The sequence below is a fragment of the Salmo salar genome, chromosome 07 (assembly GCF_965601325.2).
Source record: "Salmo salar chromosome 07, fSalSal1, whole genome shotgun sequence".
Taxonomy (NCBI): Eukaryota; Metazoa; Chordata; class Actinopteri; order Salmoniformes; family Salmonidae; genus Salmo; species Salmo salar.
The window spans coordinates 73604335-73624728 of NC_138297.1; the positions used below are offsets into that span (position 1 = coordinate 73604335).

Sequence of the window (20394 nt, forward strand, 5' to 3'; positions counted from 1 at the left end):
CAACGTTCCGGCGTTGTCGTTTTACCTTGGTTACTTTTGTTGCACACAGAACGATTTGTGCGTTCGGTGTCCGTCCTTGCAATACCTGAAGAAACATACGTTACCGATGTATTTGTGGCCCTTGGACTAAAATAACAATCACTATGTTGAACTTAGCCACATAGTTTCTAAACAACCAACCCGATTATCAAAAAGCTTCATTGGTCATGGTTTAATACCAATCACATTTTTATTTAAACTTTATTTAACCAGGTAGGCTAGTTGAGAACAAGTTCTCATTTACAACTGCGACCTGGCCAAGATAAAGCAAAGCAGTGCGACACAAACAACAACACAGAGTTACACATGGAATAAACAAGCGTACAGTCAATAACACAATAGGAAAAAAAAGAAAGTCTATATACAGTGGGTGCAAATGGCGTGAGGAGGTAACGCAATAAATAGGCCATAGTAGCAAGTAATTACAATTTAGTAAATTAACACTGGAGTGATAGATGTGCAGATGATAATGTGCAAGTGGAAATACTGGTGTGCAAAAGAGCATAGCCAACACATCATAAACGTTCATGATCAGTTTCAAAACATGCTCATCTGTCCTTTGGTCTGATGAGTCCAAATTTGAGATTTTTAGTTCCAACCACCTTGTCTTTGTGAGACCAGAGTAGGTGACTGGATGATCTCTGCATGTGTGGTTCCCACTGTGAAGCATGGAGGAGGAAGTGTAATTGTGTTGGGATGCTTTGCAGTCTGTGATTTATTTTGAATTCAAGGCACACTTAACCAGCATGGCTACCAAAGCATACTGCAGTGATACGCCATCCCATCTGGTTTGGGTTTAGTGGGACTATCATTTGTTTTTCAACAGGACAATGACCCAACACACCTCCAGGCTGTGTAAGGGCTATTTGACCAAGAAGGAGAGTGATGGAGTGTTGCATCAGATGAACTGGCCTCCACAATCACCCGACCTCAACCCAATTGAGATGGTTTGGGATGAGTTGGACCGCAGAGTGAAGGAAAAGCAGCCAACAAGTGCTCAGCATATGTGGGAACTCCTTCAAGACTGTTGGAAAAGCATTCCAGGTTAAGCTGGTTGAGAGAATGCCAAGAGTGTGCAAAGCTGTCATCAAGGCATAAGGTGGCTACTTTGAAGAATCTAAAATATATTTTGATTTGTTTAACACTTTTGGTTACTACATGATTCCATATGTGTTATTTCATAGATTTGACATCTTCACTATTATTCTACAATGTAGAAAATAGTACAAATAAAGAAAAACCCTTGAATGAGCCGGTGTGTCCAAACTTTTGACTGGTACAGTATGCTTCAGTAAGATTGGATTTTTAGCATTTATAGCAATGGTTATCAACTGTACTGTAGGGATGGAACGTAAGTCTCTGGATGTTGAGGTTGTGGTGGCAGCTGCAGTGAGGTATTTGAGTGTACAAGACTTTACCTCAGAAGAGTTACAGGGTGTGTTGAGTGGTGGTGTCCCGTCCTTTCAGGCTGTTGGTCTGAAGTAGAAGTAGATAGATTTAAATAGTGGATTAAGGTGGTGGTTTTTAGTGAGTGTAGGGGTATTAATGTATTTATTTGACATTTTCAAGCCAACTATAAGGGAGTTATACTCCAGTCTAGTAGGTGGCGGTAATGCAACATGTATTGGATGCCAACCCGCCGTTAAACCTCATCGAAGAATAGCAGTGGTGGCATGCTTGAAGGTTAGCGACATATTTAACGAAATACAATAATAACTACTAGTGACACACATACTGAGTAGCAAGGTATACCATTATCGTGTAGAACATGGTAACATATCAACATTGGATATAACAAAGCCAGTCCACACGTCGCGGTGATTCCAGGTCTGTATTTGGCTGTGGACACAGTGAGCCATTTTGTTATTCAGTATGTGCTTTCCTCTGTCTGGTGCATGTTTTCACACTGATCATCAACTTTATGGTGTGTTTGTTGGCTATGATTTTTCCATTGGTTTTAAAACCATGAAGCTGTTTCATTAACGGGTTGGTTGTTTAGTTACTATGGGGGGAAATACTGGGTTTTACACAAGACGTTCAATATGGCGATTATTATTTTAATCCAAGGCCCAATATGCGCTGGGATTTCAATGCTAACTTTAAGTAACTTTTATTAAAAAAATAAATGGCCACTTTTACAAGTTTTGAACCATACAGTGTTTATTTAAATGAAAAAATGCCCGAGAAGCTGGTGTTTTTGGAGGATATTGGTACGGGTGTTAGACCCGACATAACCGTTCTTCTCTCTTGTTTTGCTAGCTAGCCAACTACGGCTAACTTAGTCAGGTCAAAAACAATAACACTAGCTACATTTGGCATTTGTTTAATCAGTTTTCTAGTGACATTTTATTTGGATACGTCCATAACAATGAGTTAATGAGGTGAGGTTTCTCCTGGCATAGAAAATGTTCTCTCTGGTCAGGACCCCTGTTGTTCAGAGCAGCTAGCAGACAACACAACTACAATCACTTCAAACACTGGAGCCAGAAAGACTGCTGCAATTCCTTTAGTTGGACCTTCTTTTTATTTCATTTTAAATGTATTTTTATATATCCATAAAAATGATGCCAGCTGATTCATGATTTCGACTGGCTGAGAAACGCTGTCTGTCTGGTCGCGACTTCTACTTGTTCATTACTATGATATGGGACAGCTGGAGGTGGAATTTGAATATTGAATCAATTTAGCAAATGTCGGAGAGACAGCAAGGTTTATACAAATCTCTGCTGTTTAAAACTAATTGTTAATCTAAAAGAAATGTGAGATAATGTCTAGATGCTTTTTATAGTGGAGATCAAGTTTATAAATTGCCTGGCTGGGCTGATGAAACAGTGGATTGCGTAGTCAGACGGAAGGTCCAACACATTTTTGGTGGGTGGCACTTGGACTATTTAAAGAGGAACTACTTTGCAGATATGAAACACACAGTGGTGGAAAAAGTACCCAATTGTTATACTTGAGTAAAAGTAAAGATTCCTTTTATAGAAAATTACTCAAGTGAAAGTCACCAAGTAAAATCCTACTTGAGTAAAAGTAAAAAAGGGTTTTGGATTTAAATATACTTAAGTATCAAAAGTTAAAGTATAACTCATTTCAAATTCCTTATATTAAGCAAACCAGACGGCACAATTCAATTTGTATTTTTATTTTTATTGACTGATAGCCAGGGGCACACCCCAACACTCAGACATAATATACAAACAAAGCATTTGTGTTTAGTGAGTCTGCCTGATCAGATGCAGTAGGGATGACAAGGGATTTTCTCTTTAAGTGCATGAATTAGATAATTTTCCTGTCCTGCTATGCATTCAAAATGCAACGAGTACTTTTGGTTGTCAGGGAAAATGTACAGAGTAGAAAATACATAATTTTCTTTAGGAATGTAGTAAAGTAAAAGTTGACAAATTTAAATAGTAAAGTACAGATACCCCCAAAAAACTACTTAAGTAAAAATACTTAAAAGTACTACTTAAGTACTTTATGCCATTGAAAACAGATAATCATAATATCAGTCAAAAATATCAAATTCACACTTTTATGCTACGAAACCAACTTCATAAGAGGTTTTATAAATAGGTTATATTTGACTTAACATTCCATGCCGTACACCAAGGCACTGTTGTCAGAATAGATAGATGCAGTTCAATACATGATTTATATAATAAACCAATACATGTCTTGGTGGTCCAGAAAATATTGCTATCATGTTGTAAATCACAGCGGACCTGGTACCATTCAGAATGCACTGTTTCTGTTTCAATGGCTCGATATTTTTTGGACAAAAACGGACAAATGTAACTACGGCTGGGAATGTCAATATGATCACCGAGAGATAGAAGCAGTTTTTCAATCTCAAGGCCATCAGACTGCTAAACAGCAATCACTAACTCAGAGAGGCTTCTGCCTACACTGAGACCCAATCACTGGACACTTTAATAAATGGATCACTAGTCACTTTATACAATGCCACTTTAATAATGTTTACATATCTTACATTACTCATATCACATGTATATACTGTATTTTATACCATCTACTGCACCTTGCCGATGCTGCTCAGCCATCGCTCATCCATGTACATATTCATGTACATGGATGCAGTAGATCATGTACATATTACATTTACATTTACATTTTAGTCATTTAGCAGACGCTCTTATCCAGAGCGACTTACAAATTGGTGCATTCACCTATAATATCCAGTGGAACAACCACTTTACAATAGTGCATCTAAATATTTTAAGGGGGGGGTTAGAAGGATTACTTTATCCTATCCCAGGTATTCCTTGAAGAGGTGGGGTTTCAGGTGTCTCCGGAAGGTGGTGATTGACTCCGCTGTCCTGGCGTCGTGAGGGAGCTTGTTCCACCATTGGGGTGCCAGAGCAGCGAACAGTTTTGACTGGGTTGAGCGGGAACTGTGCTTCCTCAGAGGTGGGGGGCCAGCAGGCCAGTGGTGGATGAACGCAGTGCCCTTGTTTGGGTGTAGGGCCTGATCAGAGCCTGAAGGTACGGAGGTGCCGTTCCCCTCACAGCTCCGTAGGCAAGCACCATGGTCTTGTAGCGGATGCGAGCTTCGACTGGAAGCCAGTGGAGAGAGCGGAGGAGCGGGGTGACGTGAGAGAACTTGGGAAGGTTGAACACCAGACGGGCTGCGGCGTTCTGGATGAGTTGTAGGGGTTTAATGGCACAGGCAGGGAGCCCAGCCAACAGCGAGTTGCAGTAATCCAGACGGGAGATGACAAGTGCCTGGATTAGGACCTGCGCCGCTTCCTGTGTGAGGCAGGGTCATACTCTGCGAATGTTGTAGAGCATGAACCTACAGGATCGGGTCACCGCCTTGATGTTGGTGGAGAACGACAGGGTGTTGTCCAGGGTCACGCCAAGGCTCTTAGCACTCTGGGAGGAGGACACAAGGGAGTTGTCAACCGTGATGGCGAGATCATGGAACGGGCAGTCCTTCCCCGGGAGGAAGAGCAGCTCCGTCTTGCCGAGGTTCAGCTTGAGGTGGTGATCCGTCATCCACACTGATATGTCTGCCAGACATGCAGAGATGCGATTCGCCACCTGGTTGTCAGAAGGGGGAAAGGAGAAGATTAATTGTGTGTCATCTGCGTAGCAATGATATGAGAGACCATGTGAGGATATGACAAAGCCAAGTGACTTGGTGTATAGCGAGAATAGGAGTGGGCCAAGAACAGAGCCCTGGGGGACACCAGTGGTGAGAGCACGTGGTGCGGAGACAGATTCTCGCCACGCCACCTGGTAGGAGCGACCTGTCAGGTAGGACGCAATCCAAGCGTGCGCGGTGCCGGAGATGCCCAGCTCGGAGAGGGTGGAGAGGAGGATCTGATGGTTCACGGTATCAAAGGCAGCAGATAGGTCTAGAAGGATGAGAGCAGAGGAGAGAGAGTTAGCTTTAGCAGTGCGGAGAGCCTCCGTGACACAGAGAAGAGCAGTCTCAGTTGAATGCCCAGTCTTGAAACCTGACTGATTAGGATCAAGAAGGTCATTCTGAGAGAGATAGCAAGAGAGCTGGCCAAGCACGGCGCGTTCAAGAGTTTTGGAGAGAAAGGAAAGAAGGGATACTGGCCTGTAGTTGTTGACATCGGAGGGATCGAGTGTAGGTTTTTTCAGAAGGGGTGCAACTCTCGCTCTCTTGAAGACGGAAGGGACGTAGCCAGCGGTCAAGGATGCGTTGATGAGCGAGGTGAGGTAGGGGAGAAGGTCTCCGGAAATGGTCTGGAGAAGAGAGGAGGGGATAGGGTCAAGTGGGCAGGTTGTTGGGCGGCCGGCCGTCACAAGACGCGAGATTTCATCTGGAGAGAGAGGGGAGAAAGAGGTCAAAGCACAGGGTAGGGCAGTGTGAGCAGGACCAGCAGTGTCGTTTGACTTAGCAAACGAGGATCGGATGTCGTCAACCTTCTTTTCAAAATGGTTGACGAAGTCATCCGCAGAGAGGGAGGAGGGGGGGGGAGGGGGAGGAGGATTCAGGAGGGAGGAGAAGGTAGCAAAGAGCTTCCTAGGGTTAGAGGCAGATGCTTGGAGTTTAGAGTGGTAGAAAGTGGCTTTAGCAGCAGAGACAGAAGAGGAAAATGTAGAGAGGAGGGAGTGAAAGGATGCCAGGTCCGCAGGGAGGCGAGTTTTCCTCCATTTCCGCTCGGCTGCCCGGAGCCCTGTTCTGTGAGCTCGCAGTGAGTCGTCGAGCCACGGAGCAGGAGGGGAGGACCGAGCCGGCCTGGAGGATAGGGGACAGAGGAAATCAAAGGATGCAGAGAGGGAGGAGAGGAGGGTTGAGGAGGCAGAATCAGGAGATAGGTTGGAGAAGGTTTGAGCAGAGGGAAGAGATGATAGGATGGAAGAGGAGAGAGTAGCGGGAGAGAGAGAGCGAAGGTTGGGACGGCGCAATACCATCCGAGTAGGGGGAGAGTGAGAAGTGTTGGATGAGAGCAAGAGGGAAAAGGATACAAGGTAGTGGTCGGAGACTTGGAGGGGAGTTGCAATGAGATTAGTGGAAGAACAGCATCTAGTAAAGATGAGGTCAAGCGTATTGCCTGCCTTGTGAGTAGGGGGGGAAGGTGAGAGGGTGAGGTCAAAAGAGGAGAGGAGTGGAAAGAAGGAGGCAGAGAGGAATGAGTCGAAGGTAGACATGGGGAGGTTAAAGTCACCCAGAACTGTGAGAGGTGAGCCATCCTCAGGAAAGGAACTTATCAAGGCGTCAAGCTTATTGATGAACTCTCCAAGGGAACCTGGAGGGCGGTAAATGATAAGGATGTTAAGCTTGAAAGGGCTGGTAACTGTGACAGCATGGAATTCAAATGAGGAGATAGACAGATGGGTCAGGGGAGAAAGAGAGAATGTCCACTTGGGAGAGATGAGGATTCCAGTGCCACCACCCCGCTGGCTCGATGCTCTAGGGGTATGCGAGAACACGTAGTCAGACGAGGAGAGAGCAGTAGGAGTAGCAGTGTTATCTGTGGTGATCCATGTTTCCGTCAGCGCCAGGAAGTCTAGGGACTGGAGGGTAGCATAGGCTGAGATGAACTCAGCCTTGTTGGCCGCAGACCGGCAGTTCCAGAGGCTGCCGGAGACCTGGAACTCCACGTGGGTCGTGCGCGCTGGGACCACCAGGTTAGAGCGGCAGCGGCCACGCGGTGTGGAGCGTTTGTATGGCCTGTGCAGAGGAGAGAGAACAGGGATAGGCAGACACATAGTAGACAAGCTACAGAAGAGGCTACGCTAATGCAAATGAGATTGGAGTGACAAGTGGACTACACGTCTCGAATGTTCAGGAAGTTAAGCTTACGTTGCAAAAATGTTATTGACTAAAATGATACAGTACTGCTGGCTGGTGGAGTAGGCTAGCTAGCAGTGGCTGCGTTGTTGACTTTGAACGTGTAGCTGGCTAGGTAACCTCGGTAGTTTCAGTACTACACCTTGTCATGATACAAAGCAACTTTGTAGCTAGCTAGCTAACATAACACTAATCAAGACGTTCCTTGTAGTGTATTTAGTTTCAACAATGCTGCTCGTCGGTAATAGTTGGCTAGGTTAGGAAAAATGGCGTCGCGGGGGACGGAAATAGCTGGCTAGCTAACCTCGATGGCTGGCTAGCTAACAATTATCAATTAACAATTATCAAGCTATGACAAAGACAACTAGGTAGCTAGCTAGGTAACACTGCACTAGTCAAATCGTTCGTTGTGAAGTATTAGTAACTACAGCGCTGCTAGTCGGTAACGGATGGCTATCTGGCAGTGGGTTAATGATGACTAGGTGTGTTGAGTAAGTCTGGCGCCGCGTCGCGGCTGGCTAGCACACCTCGATAATACTCAAACTCAAACTACACAATTATCTTAGATACAGAGACAGCACAGACAACTATGTAGCTGGCTAACTAACACTAACACCACACTAATCAAGTCGTTGCGTTGTAATGTAATAGTTTCTGCGGTGCTGCTAGTCGGTAGAAGTTGGCTAGCTAACAGTGATGACTAGCTAGCTAGCAGCTAGCAGTGTTGACTACGTTAGGAGGACGAAGATAGCTAGCCTCGATAATTACTCAGTTACTCTAAACTACACAATTATCTTTGATACAAAGACGGCTATGTAGCTAGCTAAGAAGAATTGCTCAGATCAAACAAATCAAGCCGTTGTAATGTAGCGAAGTGGAATATTACCTGTGGAGCGAAGCGTGGTGCGACTGCTCGCTCCAAACCTTTAGATTTGTGTGTATTAGGTAGTTGTTGGGGAATTGTTAGATATTACTGCACTGTTGGAGCTAGAAGAACATGCATTTTGCTACACTCGCATTAACATCTGCTAACCATGTGTATGTGACCAATAAAATTTGATTCAAACTAGTAAGGCCAAGGCCCATGATCACAAGTCAGTTAAAATGTGGCTGATAGGCTAGCGAATCTATGTAGCAAGCTAAAACACAGAGACTGAACTTAGCTAGATAGCTAGCTGCTAGGAGGATGTCATCGGAGGAGTGGGTGAGTGACTGAATTTTCCGGTGGCTACAGAGATATGGATGCAGGTGTCATTTGGTTAGCTAGCAAGACATGTTAATCGCTTCGCTATTCTGAAATTGAACGACTGTTATCCAGTTAGCATATCTCTTGCGTTTTACAAATTCACTCTGATTATCTACTTCGATTTCAGAGCACTCTCGTCTGAGCGTGCCAGAGCGCTGAATAACTGATGATACCAACGTGCAACACCTGCTGAATATGACTGGTGTCAGTAAATGTAGGCAAAGAAAGGAAGTTAGTAAAAAAAATGCTGCATAACATGTAAACAACCTAACCAGGTCTGCTAGGGGGAGTCAAATGATCAGAGTGAGGTGTTCTCTCATTATGTGTCTGGAAGTAGCTAGCAAGCCAACTTTAGCTTGGGTGTTTGGTTGGGACAAGCATGCACTGTTGGAAGGCAAGCTGCAGAAAGGCGAGGAGGCTACAATTCTCTATTGCTTATCAGTGCAAATTGTTTTTAGTATTTATTTATTTTTCTCCCCGATTTCGTGGTATCCAATTGGTAGTTACAGTCTTGTCCCATCGCTGCAACTCCCGTACAGACTCGGGAGAGTCGAAGGTCGAGAGCCATGGCGCACAATGCCCGCTTAACCCGGAAGCTAGCCGCACCAAAGTGACGGAGGAAACACCGTACACCTGGTGACTGTGTCAGCGTGCACTACGCCCGCACCGCCACAGGAGTTGCTAGAGCGCGATGGGACAAGAACATCCCTGCCGGCCAAACCCTCCCCTAACCCGGCCAATTGTACGCCGCCCCATGGGTGTCCCGGTCGCGGCCGTCTGCGACAGAGCCTGGACTCGAACCCAGAATCTCTAGTGGCACATCTAGCCTTAGACCACTCAGGAGGCCCTAACAGTGCAATTTTGATGGCAAACTAGCTAAAAAAAACTTTGAGAGGGTTTTACGCTAATCTTGCTTTGTTGACTAGCATTAGATGTTGATCTTGTTGATGTGTGTGTATATAGTGAAAAGATGGCCTACCTTGTCATGATTGTTTGATCAACAGGACTGTGAAGTTCCCAAAATGTAAGAGGACTCCCTGGTATTTGCAGAAATCCATTCAGGTGTATTTTGTGGCTTTTGGGGAATGTGTTCTATTGATCTAAAGTCGCTCTGTTGCTACTTCCTGTAAACACACAATCCAGTTCATAGTGAATGATGACAGGCCCTACTTCCTGTAAACACACAGACCAGTTCAAAGTGAATGATGGCAGGCCCTACTGCCTGTAAACACACAGTCCAGTTCATAGTGAATGATGACAGGCCTATGTGCAAATGGCTTGTTTGTATATAGTCCTACTGTAGTTCTGATTGGCTATGGTGCACCAGTCTGCATAGACTCTGGTCCTGGACAAGAAAGATGGTTTATTTACTGCAGTGTCTATTAAATTGTCCAAACGCAAGGCCACTTTCCCACTCTATATTGCTATGGAATTTTCACAAATGCCCAAACATTCATGAAAATGTGAAAATGGCCATATGACCAAGCGCTCGCTTGTCAGATATTCATGGGTTGTATATGAACAGATTTTAATAAGATTTCATGTTGCTAAAATGCAGTCAGTTCCACTTTAAACCCAGGAAACAGCCATTCACCAGCTTTTCAAGCTTAATAATGTCAAAATATATATGGGAATTAGCTTCCAAAGAATGGAGTTTCTCTGAGCAACTAACATCATTACTGCCGTCACGACCTTTATGTACTTCCAAATAAGGTCTGAATAAAAAGATGCAAGCAACTGAAAAAATGCCTTGTCTGGAAAGAATCTATATTACGTTCTGGGTAGAGCAGGTGGAATATTATTACGTTCTGGGTAGAGCACGTGGAATATTATTACGTTCTGGGTAGGGCAGGTGGAATATTATTACGTTCTGGGTAGGGCAGGTGGAATATTATTACGTTCTGGGTAGGGCAGGTGGAATATTATTACGTTCTGGGTAGAGCAGGTGGAATATTATTACGTTCTGGGTAGGGCAGGTGGAATATTATTACGTTCTGGGTAGGGCAGGTGGAATATTATTACGTTCTGGGTAGAGCAGGTGGAATATTATTACGTTCTGGGTAGGGCAGGTGGAATATTATTACGTTCTGGGTAGAGCAGGTGGAATATTATTACGTTCTGGGTAGGGCAGGTGGAATATTATTACGTTCTGGGTAGAGCAGGTGGAATATTATTACGTTCTGGGTAGAGCAGGTGGAATATTATTACGTTCTGGGTAGAGCAGGTGGAATATTATTACGTTCTGGGTAGAGCAGGTGGAATATTTTTACGTTCTGGGTAGAGCAGGTGGAATATTTTTACGTTCTGGGAAGGGCAGGTGGAATATTTTTTACGTTCTGGGTAGGGCAGGTGGAATATTTTTACGTTCTGGGTAGAGCAGGTTTATACAACCAATTTAGATTTTATGTTCCTATACTGTTGTAGGTGATAAAACGGAGATCTTCTTTAATTAGGAGATGCTCATGCCTCTGCTCTACCATTAGGAATCGTTGTCACAAAGGTCGACAAGCTTAGGGCCAAAATAAGCTCGTAGAAACTTATTGGGCTTTTTCTTTTTTGATAGATTTTGTCAAGAGTGAAACCTCTTGCTCTGTGTTTGTTCCTCTCTGGATATAATCAATGACCTTTCCATCTGCTGGATCAGCCAATCTGCGCGTGGCAGTAAAAAGGGATTTTATTGGAGGTGCAGAAAAGGTGGATTTGATGCTTATTTCGACGTTAAGTTCGACAAGCTGTTAAATGGCTGCTTCTTGGGCTTAACAGAGAATGACTGTATTCAACGTCTCCTGTAAGCCCAGATTCTTGTTCAGGTTAGTGTTGACAACATGTAAACTATATTTCGTCTCTGATGTTTATTGAAAATATATACATCTGCACTTGTTGTGTCAAATACATCGTTACAGTTGTTGGCAAGGTAGCGGGTGAATTTTAGCCATATTAGCGTAGGTCAGACATCAGTCAGAACACCTCAAAACAAGACGTGGCATCGAGAAGAAGATGAAACTAGCTGAAACGAGCCACCTACGATTCCCTACATGCCAGCTTCCTGTCGTTGTTGCTAGCTATCTGGCCAACCAGAATCACAACACAGATTTCTGCCCCATTTGAAGCGATCATGTTTTGTGACGTTGTCAGCTAACCCGTCTATAGAAGTTGTTTATTTTTTGAGGACATATTTGTAACTAATATTTGCTGCTTCTCTTTCCTCTTGTATTTCAGCTAGCTATGGCCAGCCTGTCCAACTACGCTGTGCGTATGGCACGTCTCAGCGCACGTATCTTTGGGGATGTGGCGCGTCCGACGGACAACAAGTCCATGAAGGTGGTCCAGCTGTTCAAGGAGCCGCCCATGGCCCAGAAAAAGGAGGTGTACGACTGGTACCCTCAACACAAGATCTACTATGCCCTTACACAGAAGCTACGGTACATGGGACTCTTCAGGTAGACATGACGTGACGATGGGCTGAATAGATCCATAGGCCTATTCATGGGAAAGGGATCTGGGTTCTTTTGGCATGTCTGTGTTTGGCATTGTGTAATAATGTATACAGCCCTACTCTAGCCAGAACCACTTCTAGAGGCTTTAGAAGGTCCTTCTGGCTAACCACAGACAGTGAAATTACAGTCTTCTAGACCCTGTTTGTCTCTGTGTTCTAACCAGACAGTTTTCTAGACCCTGTTTGTCTCTGTGTTCTAACCAGACAGTTTTCTAGACCCTGTTTGTCTCTGTGTTCTAACCAGACAGTTTTCTAGACCCTGTTTGTCTCTGTGTTCTAACCAGACAGTTTTCTAGAACCTGTTTGTCTCTGTGTTCTAACCAGACAGTTTTCTAGACCCTGTTTGTCTCTGTGTTCTAACCAGACAGTTTTCTAGACCCTGTTTGTCTCTGTGTTCTAATCAGACAGTTTTCTAGACCCTGTTTGTCTCTGTGTTCTAACCAGACAGTCTTCTAGACCCTGTTTGTCTCTGTGCTCTAACCAGACAGTCTTCTAGACCCTGTTTGTCTCTGTGCTCTAACCAGACAGTTTTCTAGACCCTGTTTGTCTCTGTGTTCTAACCAGACAGTTTTCTAGACCCTGTTTGTGTTCTAACCAGACAGTTTTCTAGACCCTGTTTGTGTTCCAACCAGACAGTTTTCTAGAACCTGTTTGTCTCTGTGTTCTAACCAGACAGTCTTCTAGACCCTGTTTGTCTCTGTGTTCTAACCAGACAGTTTTCTAGACCCTGTTTGTCTCTGTGTTCTAAGCAGACAGTTTTCTAGACCCTGTTTGTCTCTGTTCTTCTGAACACGTCCTTTTAGTTTAGTACTAATGCTGCTTACCTCAGTAACACCATTTCCTCCCTGTTTCCCCACCAGAGATGAGCACGAGGACTTCAAGGAGGAGATGCGGCGGTTGAGGAAACTACGAGGCAAGGGGAAACCCAAGAAGGGCGAAGGAAAGAGAGCCACCAAGAAGAAATAAGCACTTCCTTTCCCTGTCATATAGAACCTATGGGTAAACCCAGCCTTTCCCTGTCATATAGGACCTATGGGTAAACCCAGCCTTTCCCTGTCATATAGGACCTATGGCTAAACCCAGCCTTTCCCTGTCATATAGAACCTATGGCTAAACCCAGCCTTTCCCTGTCATATAGAACCTATGGCTAAACCCAGCCTTTCCCTGTCATATAGGACCTATGGCTAAACCCAGCCTTTCCCTGTCATATAGAACCTATGGCTAAACCCAGCCTTTCCCTGTCATATAGAACCTATGGCTAAACCCAGCCTTTCCCTGTCATATAGGACCTATGGCTAAACCCAGCCTTTCCCTGTCATATAGAACCTATGGCTAAACCCAGCCTTTCCCTGTCATATAGAACCTATGGCTAAACCCAGCCTTTCCCTGTCATATAGAACCTATGGGTAAACCCAGCCTTTCCCTGTCATATAGAACCTATGGGTAAACCCAGCCTTTCCCTGTCATATAGGACCTATGGGTAAACCCAGCCTTTCCCTGTCATATAGGACCTATGGGGGAATCACAACAGGCCTCGTTTGCTTTGGGACACCAGAGGAATGGCCTCCCTAACTGTGTTCACATCGGTAACATGTGACCCCACTCAGGATGTTCATATTAAATGGACCCTTGTAACAGCTGATGATGATGATGATGATGTGTTGAGAGGATCCTTTCATATCCCATCACAGAACATCCTGTCTGACAAGTGACCAGTCTTTGATCGCTGTGTGTTTGGTACAGAAAACATTTCTGTTCATTGCTTTACAAGATGTTTCATTTAGGTTTAAATTGTATCCGCGTTGTTAGCAGCTTTCCGTTCTCATACCATCTGTACAGTGAATAGGTGAAGGAGACCTGGAGGGCATCAGTACATGTCATTGTGATGCTAGTATGTTCCTATTGGCTGAGACAAAGCTGCTGATTTTACATCTGTTCTGAGTAACACCAGGTGTCATGAATACAATACTGTCAACAAATCTGCTGAGATGTGTAGGAGGACTCTCTCCATTTTGTGACTGGTTAATTGCCATGTAAGTACTGTGTTATACAATGTTGTTAATAGTGACTTAGTGTAACTACAGGAAACCCATTAAAACCTGTTCTGACCTGATCCCTTGATGACTTGATGCCCAGGGCCCAGTTTTTCAAAAGTGATCTGTATTTCTCCTATCGGATAGGACTGAGTAGATAGAAATAGAATGTCTGAATCCTTGACTTGAATGGAGACTCTGGTTCTATTCATTATATTTCTATGTATTTAGTCTGACAGGAGAAACTCATAACTGTTGAAAAACTAGTCTCAGAGGGTGGTTGGATTTGGATGTCACTCAATACGTGGATATGTTTTAATGTTGCTGCTACACACACCGTTCATAAAGCCATGTGTGTGTTCAGATCACCTTGATACACATGTTAACTGGTGTAGTGGGTCTTGTCCAGAGACTGACTGGTTACGTCCAACAATGCCACCATATTCCCTATGTAGTGCACTACTTTAGACCAGAGCCCTATTCCCTATGTAGTGCACTACTTTAGACCAGAGCCCTATTCCCTATGTAGTGCACTACTATAGACCAGAGCCTTATTCCCTATGTAGTGCACTACTTTAGACCAGAGCCCTATTCCCTGTGTTGTGCACCACTTTAGACCAGAGCCCTGTTCCCTATATAGTTGATAAGAGAATTATCTAATAAAGGTAAATGAATCAATAAACCATGATGAATTATTAGTCATAGTGCATGGTTAATGAATGATCAATGTAGGGATCGATTAGTTTGATTCGTTCCGGAAAGTCCAGGAACCACTGGAGAGGGAAAGAAATGTGTGTATGCAATTAGTATAGAGAGATAGAGAAGCAGATGGTCAAGGGAGTAAAACCTCAGAGAGTTCCTAACCTTGGAGGAAAGGAACAGGCTGAGCCAGAAGGTGATAAACAGTGTGAAGTTTATGGGGGTTGCAGGTCACCAACGGATTGTGTGTAAATGCATGTGCGTAAGTTAGCAAGAACTATATAATGACTGTTTTGTTATCCTGACACCAGACCGTTCTCTGAATAAAGCTACAGAAACCTTTTGCAGAAAGCTGAGTCCTTGCCTAATTATTTTAACCCATTGTCTTACAAACCTTGGGCATTAGTCAAGGCGAATTGATTATTGATTATTATCATCAAGATATAAAATTCCTATAACAATTGGTCCTATTCGAGCCGGATCTCAAACTGCCGCTGTCGTTCCAAGGAGACACTGAAACCGTGCGGATGAAATATCTGTAAATCAAAGACCTGGCCCTTTACTGTGGGTTCTTTACAGGCCGGTGGCAAACTGGTACGCGACAGAGGTGGTGACGAGATTCTACGAACATTGAATTCTCAGCTGCAAGATAAGGTCAGTAATCTTTATTCATTATTTTGGGGTTAAATTCTAAACTTACTAAAAATTCCTATAAAGCTTTGGTCAAGATAAAGGTGAGGGAGGATTTTAAATATAGGAAGTAGTCTGGGACTATTCGGAAACGGACAGGTCCGTAATGACTCGTAGTAGTTGAGGCCATTACTAAAAATAAACTACCCCGTATCGATATAGTCTGGGACTATTCAAAAGATATGGGATGTAGTCTGGGACTACTAAAAATATATGGGAAGTTGTCTGGGACGTAGTCTGGGACTACTAAAAATATATGGGAAGTAGTCTGGGACTATTCAAAATATATGGGAAGTAGTCTGGGACTACTAAAAATATATGGGAAATAGTCTGGTACTACTAAAAATATATGGGAAGTAGTCTGGGACTACTAAAAATATATGGGAAGTAGTCTGGGACTACTAAAAATATATGGGAAATAGTCTGGGACTATTCAAAATATATGGGAAGTAGTCTGGGACTATTCAAAATATATGGGAAGTAGTCTGGGACTACTAAAAATATATGGGAAATAGTCTGGGACTACTAAAAATATATGGGAAGTAGTCTGGGACTACTAAAAATATATGGGAAGTAGTCTGGGACTACTAAAAATATATGGGAAGTAGTCTGGGACTACTAAAAATATATGGGAAATAGTCTGGGACTACTAAAAATGTATGGGAAGTAGTCTGGGACTACTAAAAATGTATGGGAAGTAGTCTGGGACTACTAAAAATATATGGGAAGTAGTCTGGGACTACTAAATATATATGGGAAGTAGTCTGGGACTACTAAAAATATATGGGAAATAGTCTGGGACTACTAAAAATATATGGGAAATAGTCTGGGACTATTAGGGGTATATGGGAAGTAGTCAGGAACTATTAAAAATATACAATAAAAGCACACCCATAGATTGTGAGAATAAGCATAATAACAAGGAAAGCAATTGAATAATATGGGTGGTAAATCCTCGAAGGAGGTCCTGGAATTAAGAGAGATATATGAGAGATATATTGAATCTAAGGATAAAAGGAACATTTATTTTGACCCAAAATGGAGAAATAAGTATGAATTTGATGGACGTTTAGATGTAGAAAAGCTAGAGTTAATGGTAGAACATAGACATGTAGATAGTGAAGAGGACAGGGCAGTCAAAGCCCTGAGAAGGCTGCTGGAAGAACAGGGTAAGGAGAGAGAGGAGCTACTGAAGTTGAGAGAGGATGGAGAGAGTGGCCAGTACCCTATGATAGCATTGCCAAACCCACGGGCTGGGGATGATGGGGCGCAGGCCACTCTGGATGTATACAGGGCATGGACACAGAGAGATGTGGTCCGAGCCGTAGAGGGTGTAGTGCATCCTAAGACAGGTATAGAAGGGTTCAGAAGAGATCTGGAAGGTCTAGCAGCCAGCTTTAATCTAGACACAGGGGAGATTGAGAGAGCAGTAAGACAGCTGGTGGGGAAGGACTGGGCAGCGGTCCGGGGACAGTGGGTACCTGGACATAATGATTTGGTGGTATTGCCCTGGGCGATAGATGGACAGTATGTCGAGAAAATCACACAGCTGTGTAATAATCTGAGGGACCACTATCACCGACATGCAGATTTCTCTAAGGTCCACGAATGTAAACAAGAAGACAATGAGACTATAAGTCAATACCTAGAGAGATTAAAGGAGGTATTCAATGCCAACAGTGGGTTAATAGAGCCACCGGTAGCCCAGGGGAACGATACAGCATATCACCAGCAACTGAAAATAGCTTTCCTCAGTGGAATGCGCCCAGAGATAAGTCGTGCCATAAAAAGGACTCTAGTAGGATGGGGAACAGCAACTCTGGCAGAGGTGAAGAGATATGCCGTTCACTATGAGCAGCATGGTAAAAACAACAGGATTAAAAAAGAACAGAAAAAAGCAGAGTACCTGATAGCAACCCTAGGGGAAATAGCAGGGAGGAGAAGAGACTCTGTAGACAGAAGGGGGAAAACAGGGAGTCGCGCTGACAAAGACGGAAAGAAGCGGTGTTTTAATTGCGATAGAACAGGACATTTCGCCAGAGACTGTAAAACACCCTGTGAACATTGTGACCGAGTAGGACACAACTACCGAAATTGTAAACATGAACAATAGCATTGTGGTTCAGTGGTAGAATTCTTGCCTGGCATGCGGGGGACCCGTGTACTGATCCCAGCTCATGGGACTAAAATTAAATTATTGTTATGTTTTGACTGGAACGATACGGTTGTTAGTGTTTGTTTAAGATAGAAACCAAATGTTTTGATAGCTTGTTTAGTTTAAATAGGAAGACAGATTCTTTGAAAATAATAGCGAGGCGAATTCGATAAAGTACGTTGTTTGTGGTCTGAATGGCCTGCTTAAAGGATTTATAGAGAATGGGAGTTGTATTTGAATGACGGAATCAAGGAAAATGCAGTTACTTAAATCTAAATGAATTATAAAGAGTGGAAATTAATAATTGTGACAGAATTGTGGCGATATACATGATATTTTTTTTAAACCCTTGGACATTTCATAAGACTATAAGCCAATACCTAGAGAGATTAAAGGACGTGTCCAATGCTAATAGTGGGTTAATAGAACCCCCGGTAGTGGATGGATTTGATGCCCCGTATTATCAGGAATTAAAAATTGCTTTCCTCAGTGGAATGCGTCCCGAGATAAATCGTGCCACCAAACAGAACCTCCTAGGGTGGGGGCTAGCAGATGAGGGAAATAAGAGAGGCCAAAGACGGGGTCGAGACAAATACAGAGAGAAGGTCAGGCGCCCACAGAAAAGCATGTTCAATCACATAAGCCATTGAGGAAGTTTAAAACTAATGATGGGGGGAGTACAATGGAATTATAAATATTATTAGGTTTTGTTTATAGTCAACTTTGGGGTTTTTGAATCAGTGTGATAGGATGAAACGCTGACCAAGTGGTTATTTTATGGAAAAAGAAGCGCTTAGCTCTCTTTGAAAACAAAATAATAACAAATTCCTAGGGACAGGATATCTTAAAGGGGTATACACACATGGCATTTTGGAAGTTTTGTTTTCTTAGTTTAATTAAAAACGTGAAATTATTTTGATAGGGAATGTTCTGGGAACCTGGGATACAAAATGTAGATAAAGTTCTTAGCTTTAATTTGTTTAATGTAGTAAGAAACACGGTTCTGAAAGGGTGGTATGACTTTTGACCCCTCTGGTGACTTTTCCTGTGTGGTCTGATCAGCCACATTGAAAAGCCATTTGGATGGTGAATTTAAGGTCATTGGTGATATTGATTTTAAGGGAATTTGTAGAACTGATAATTATGATAGAGTTAAAGTTCTTAGACACAATTGATAATTTGAAACAATGAGAAGACTAAAAGGGCAAAGCCTTAGACTAAGGGTAGGCTTCTTTAAGTCTATTTTCCTAGAACAATAAGGGTAAAATAATTTTTCTTGGTGGAGTAAATCAGATTAGTCATTTTGATCTGATTATGTGATTTGAAAATATTTTGACCAGTAGCAGGGGTATTTTTTACATGATCTAGATACGTTTATTTTCTCTTAGGAAGTCAGCTGTTGTTGAATTCAGTGTAAGACATTTAACACAACAAGGCTGTGGAATTGATATAATAGTATTACTATATTTTGTTGTGAATAAGTTTAATAATGATAGACTTATGTCAACAGGACAGGGATATATGACATCTGTAGGTGATCAAAGATTATTGAGGGTAACGAGATACATTTAAGTAGATATGCAATATCTAGACAGGTTGATTTTTCTAAAACTCAGGAGTGAAATCAAGGAGACAATGAGACATTTAGTCAATATTTGGAAACAACCCATATTATGAGAAAAAGTAGGAGACAGATAGAAGGGAAGATGGAGAAATCCTCCCTTGCAATGCTGAAACCTTGAGGGTTGGGGAGAAGCAGGAAGAAAGAAGGGGGACAGCAGGAGTAGATAGGAAGAGAATTTGGTTCACTAAAGCTCTAGGATATTAATTAATGGAGAGACTATCGGCTCCATTGGCAGGCATGTATTTTAGTTTTGATTTTAAGTTTATGTTTGGTAAATTCGCTAGGAGGAGATTAGTATAATTTTGTTGAAAGTAATTGTTACCCTAACTAAAAGGGAAATGAAAGCTTAGTTGGTTTCAGGTGTTAGACACTGAACCATTGCTCAGACGCTATTCTGCACAGTAGGCCGAAATAGTAGCATTGACTAGAACCGGTGAAATAAGAAAGGAGAGAAAAGTTACTATTTACACAGACAAGCACATAGACATTTAAAACCATACAAAGCAGCACAGATAAATCTTAAAGAAGATAAAACACTTGACAGAGAATTGTTACAGAATATCTGAGGATGAAGGCCCCAGGGAGAATTGGACATGTGGAAAATGAAAGGGGGCATCCTACAAGAGAAGGTCTGACATAAGGATAATTTACTTATCCTACCAAAGACATTGTATGGATACGCAGCAATATTGATACATAGGCTAAGCAATGTATCAAGGGGAGGGAAGTATAGTAGAGTAGTTAGGAAAGAGTGATGGCCTAAAGGATAATTACTTAAACAATTTCTTTGTAAGAAGATCCATTCCAACATTTGGAATTGGACTTATTGAACTATTCCGAATTGAGGGGAAGAAGGGGTGTTTAACAATAATAGATAAGTATAGCAAATGGGTAGAAGCGTTCCCAACTTACTTGGTGGACATGATTATGGTAGCTAAAATATTAAGTCAAGATATTATCCCTAGAGTTGGTTTACTAGGAGCCATCTCTTTAAATGATGGATGACATTTTAGCTAATCAAGTAGAGCCTATAGAATGCCAGAGTTAGAGATACCAGAACAGGTAGACATAGAAGTTGAAGAAATACTAGCAGAGCACATGAGAAGACTGTTTGTTAACCA

The 20394-nt window shown here is 42.8% G+C and overlaps 1 protein-coding gene across 5 annotated transcripts; it reads left to right on the forward strand.

Annotated features, from left to right (window-relative positions):
* Positions 1–1650: 1650 nt before the first annotated feature.
* LOC106609857 (small ribosomal subunit protein mS33) lies at positions 1651–15155 on the forward strand. Of its 5 annotated transcripts, none has more exons than XM_082978074.1 (3): positions 1651–1722; positions 11796–12016; positions 12933–15155. In XM_082978074.1, the coding sequence occupies exons 2-3, from the start codon at positions 11802–11804 to the stop codon at positions 13036–13038; spliced, it is 321 nt and encodes a 106-aa protein (XP_082834200.1). In that variant the 5' UTR covers positions 1651–1722; positions 11796–11801; the 3' UTR covers positions 13039–15155. The 5 variants fall into 5 exon arrangements, with proteins under 5 accessions (XP_082834200.1, XP_082834202.1, XP_082834201.1 ...); XM_082978076.1 differs by having other exon boundaries at positions 11796–11998; XM_082978075.1 differs by having other exon boundaries at positions 1665–1866; positions 11796–11998.
* The last annotated feature ends 5239 nt before the right edge of the window (positions 15156–20394 follow it).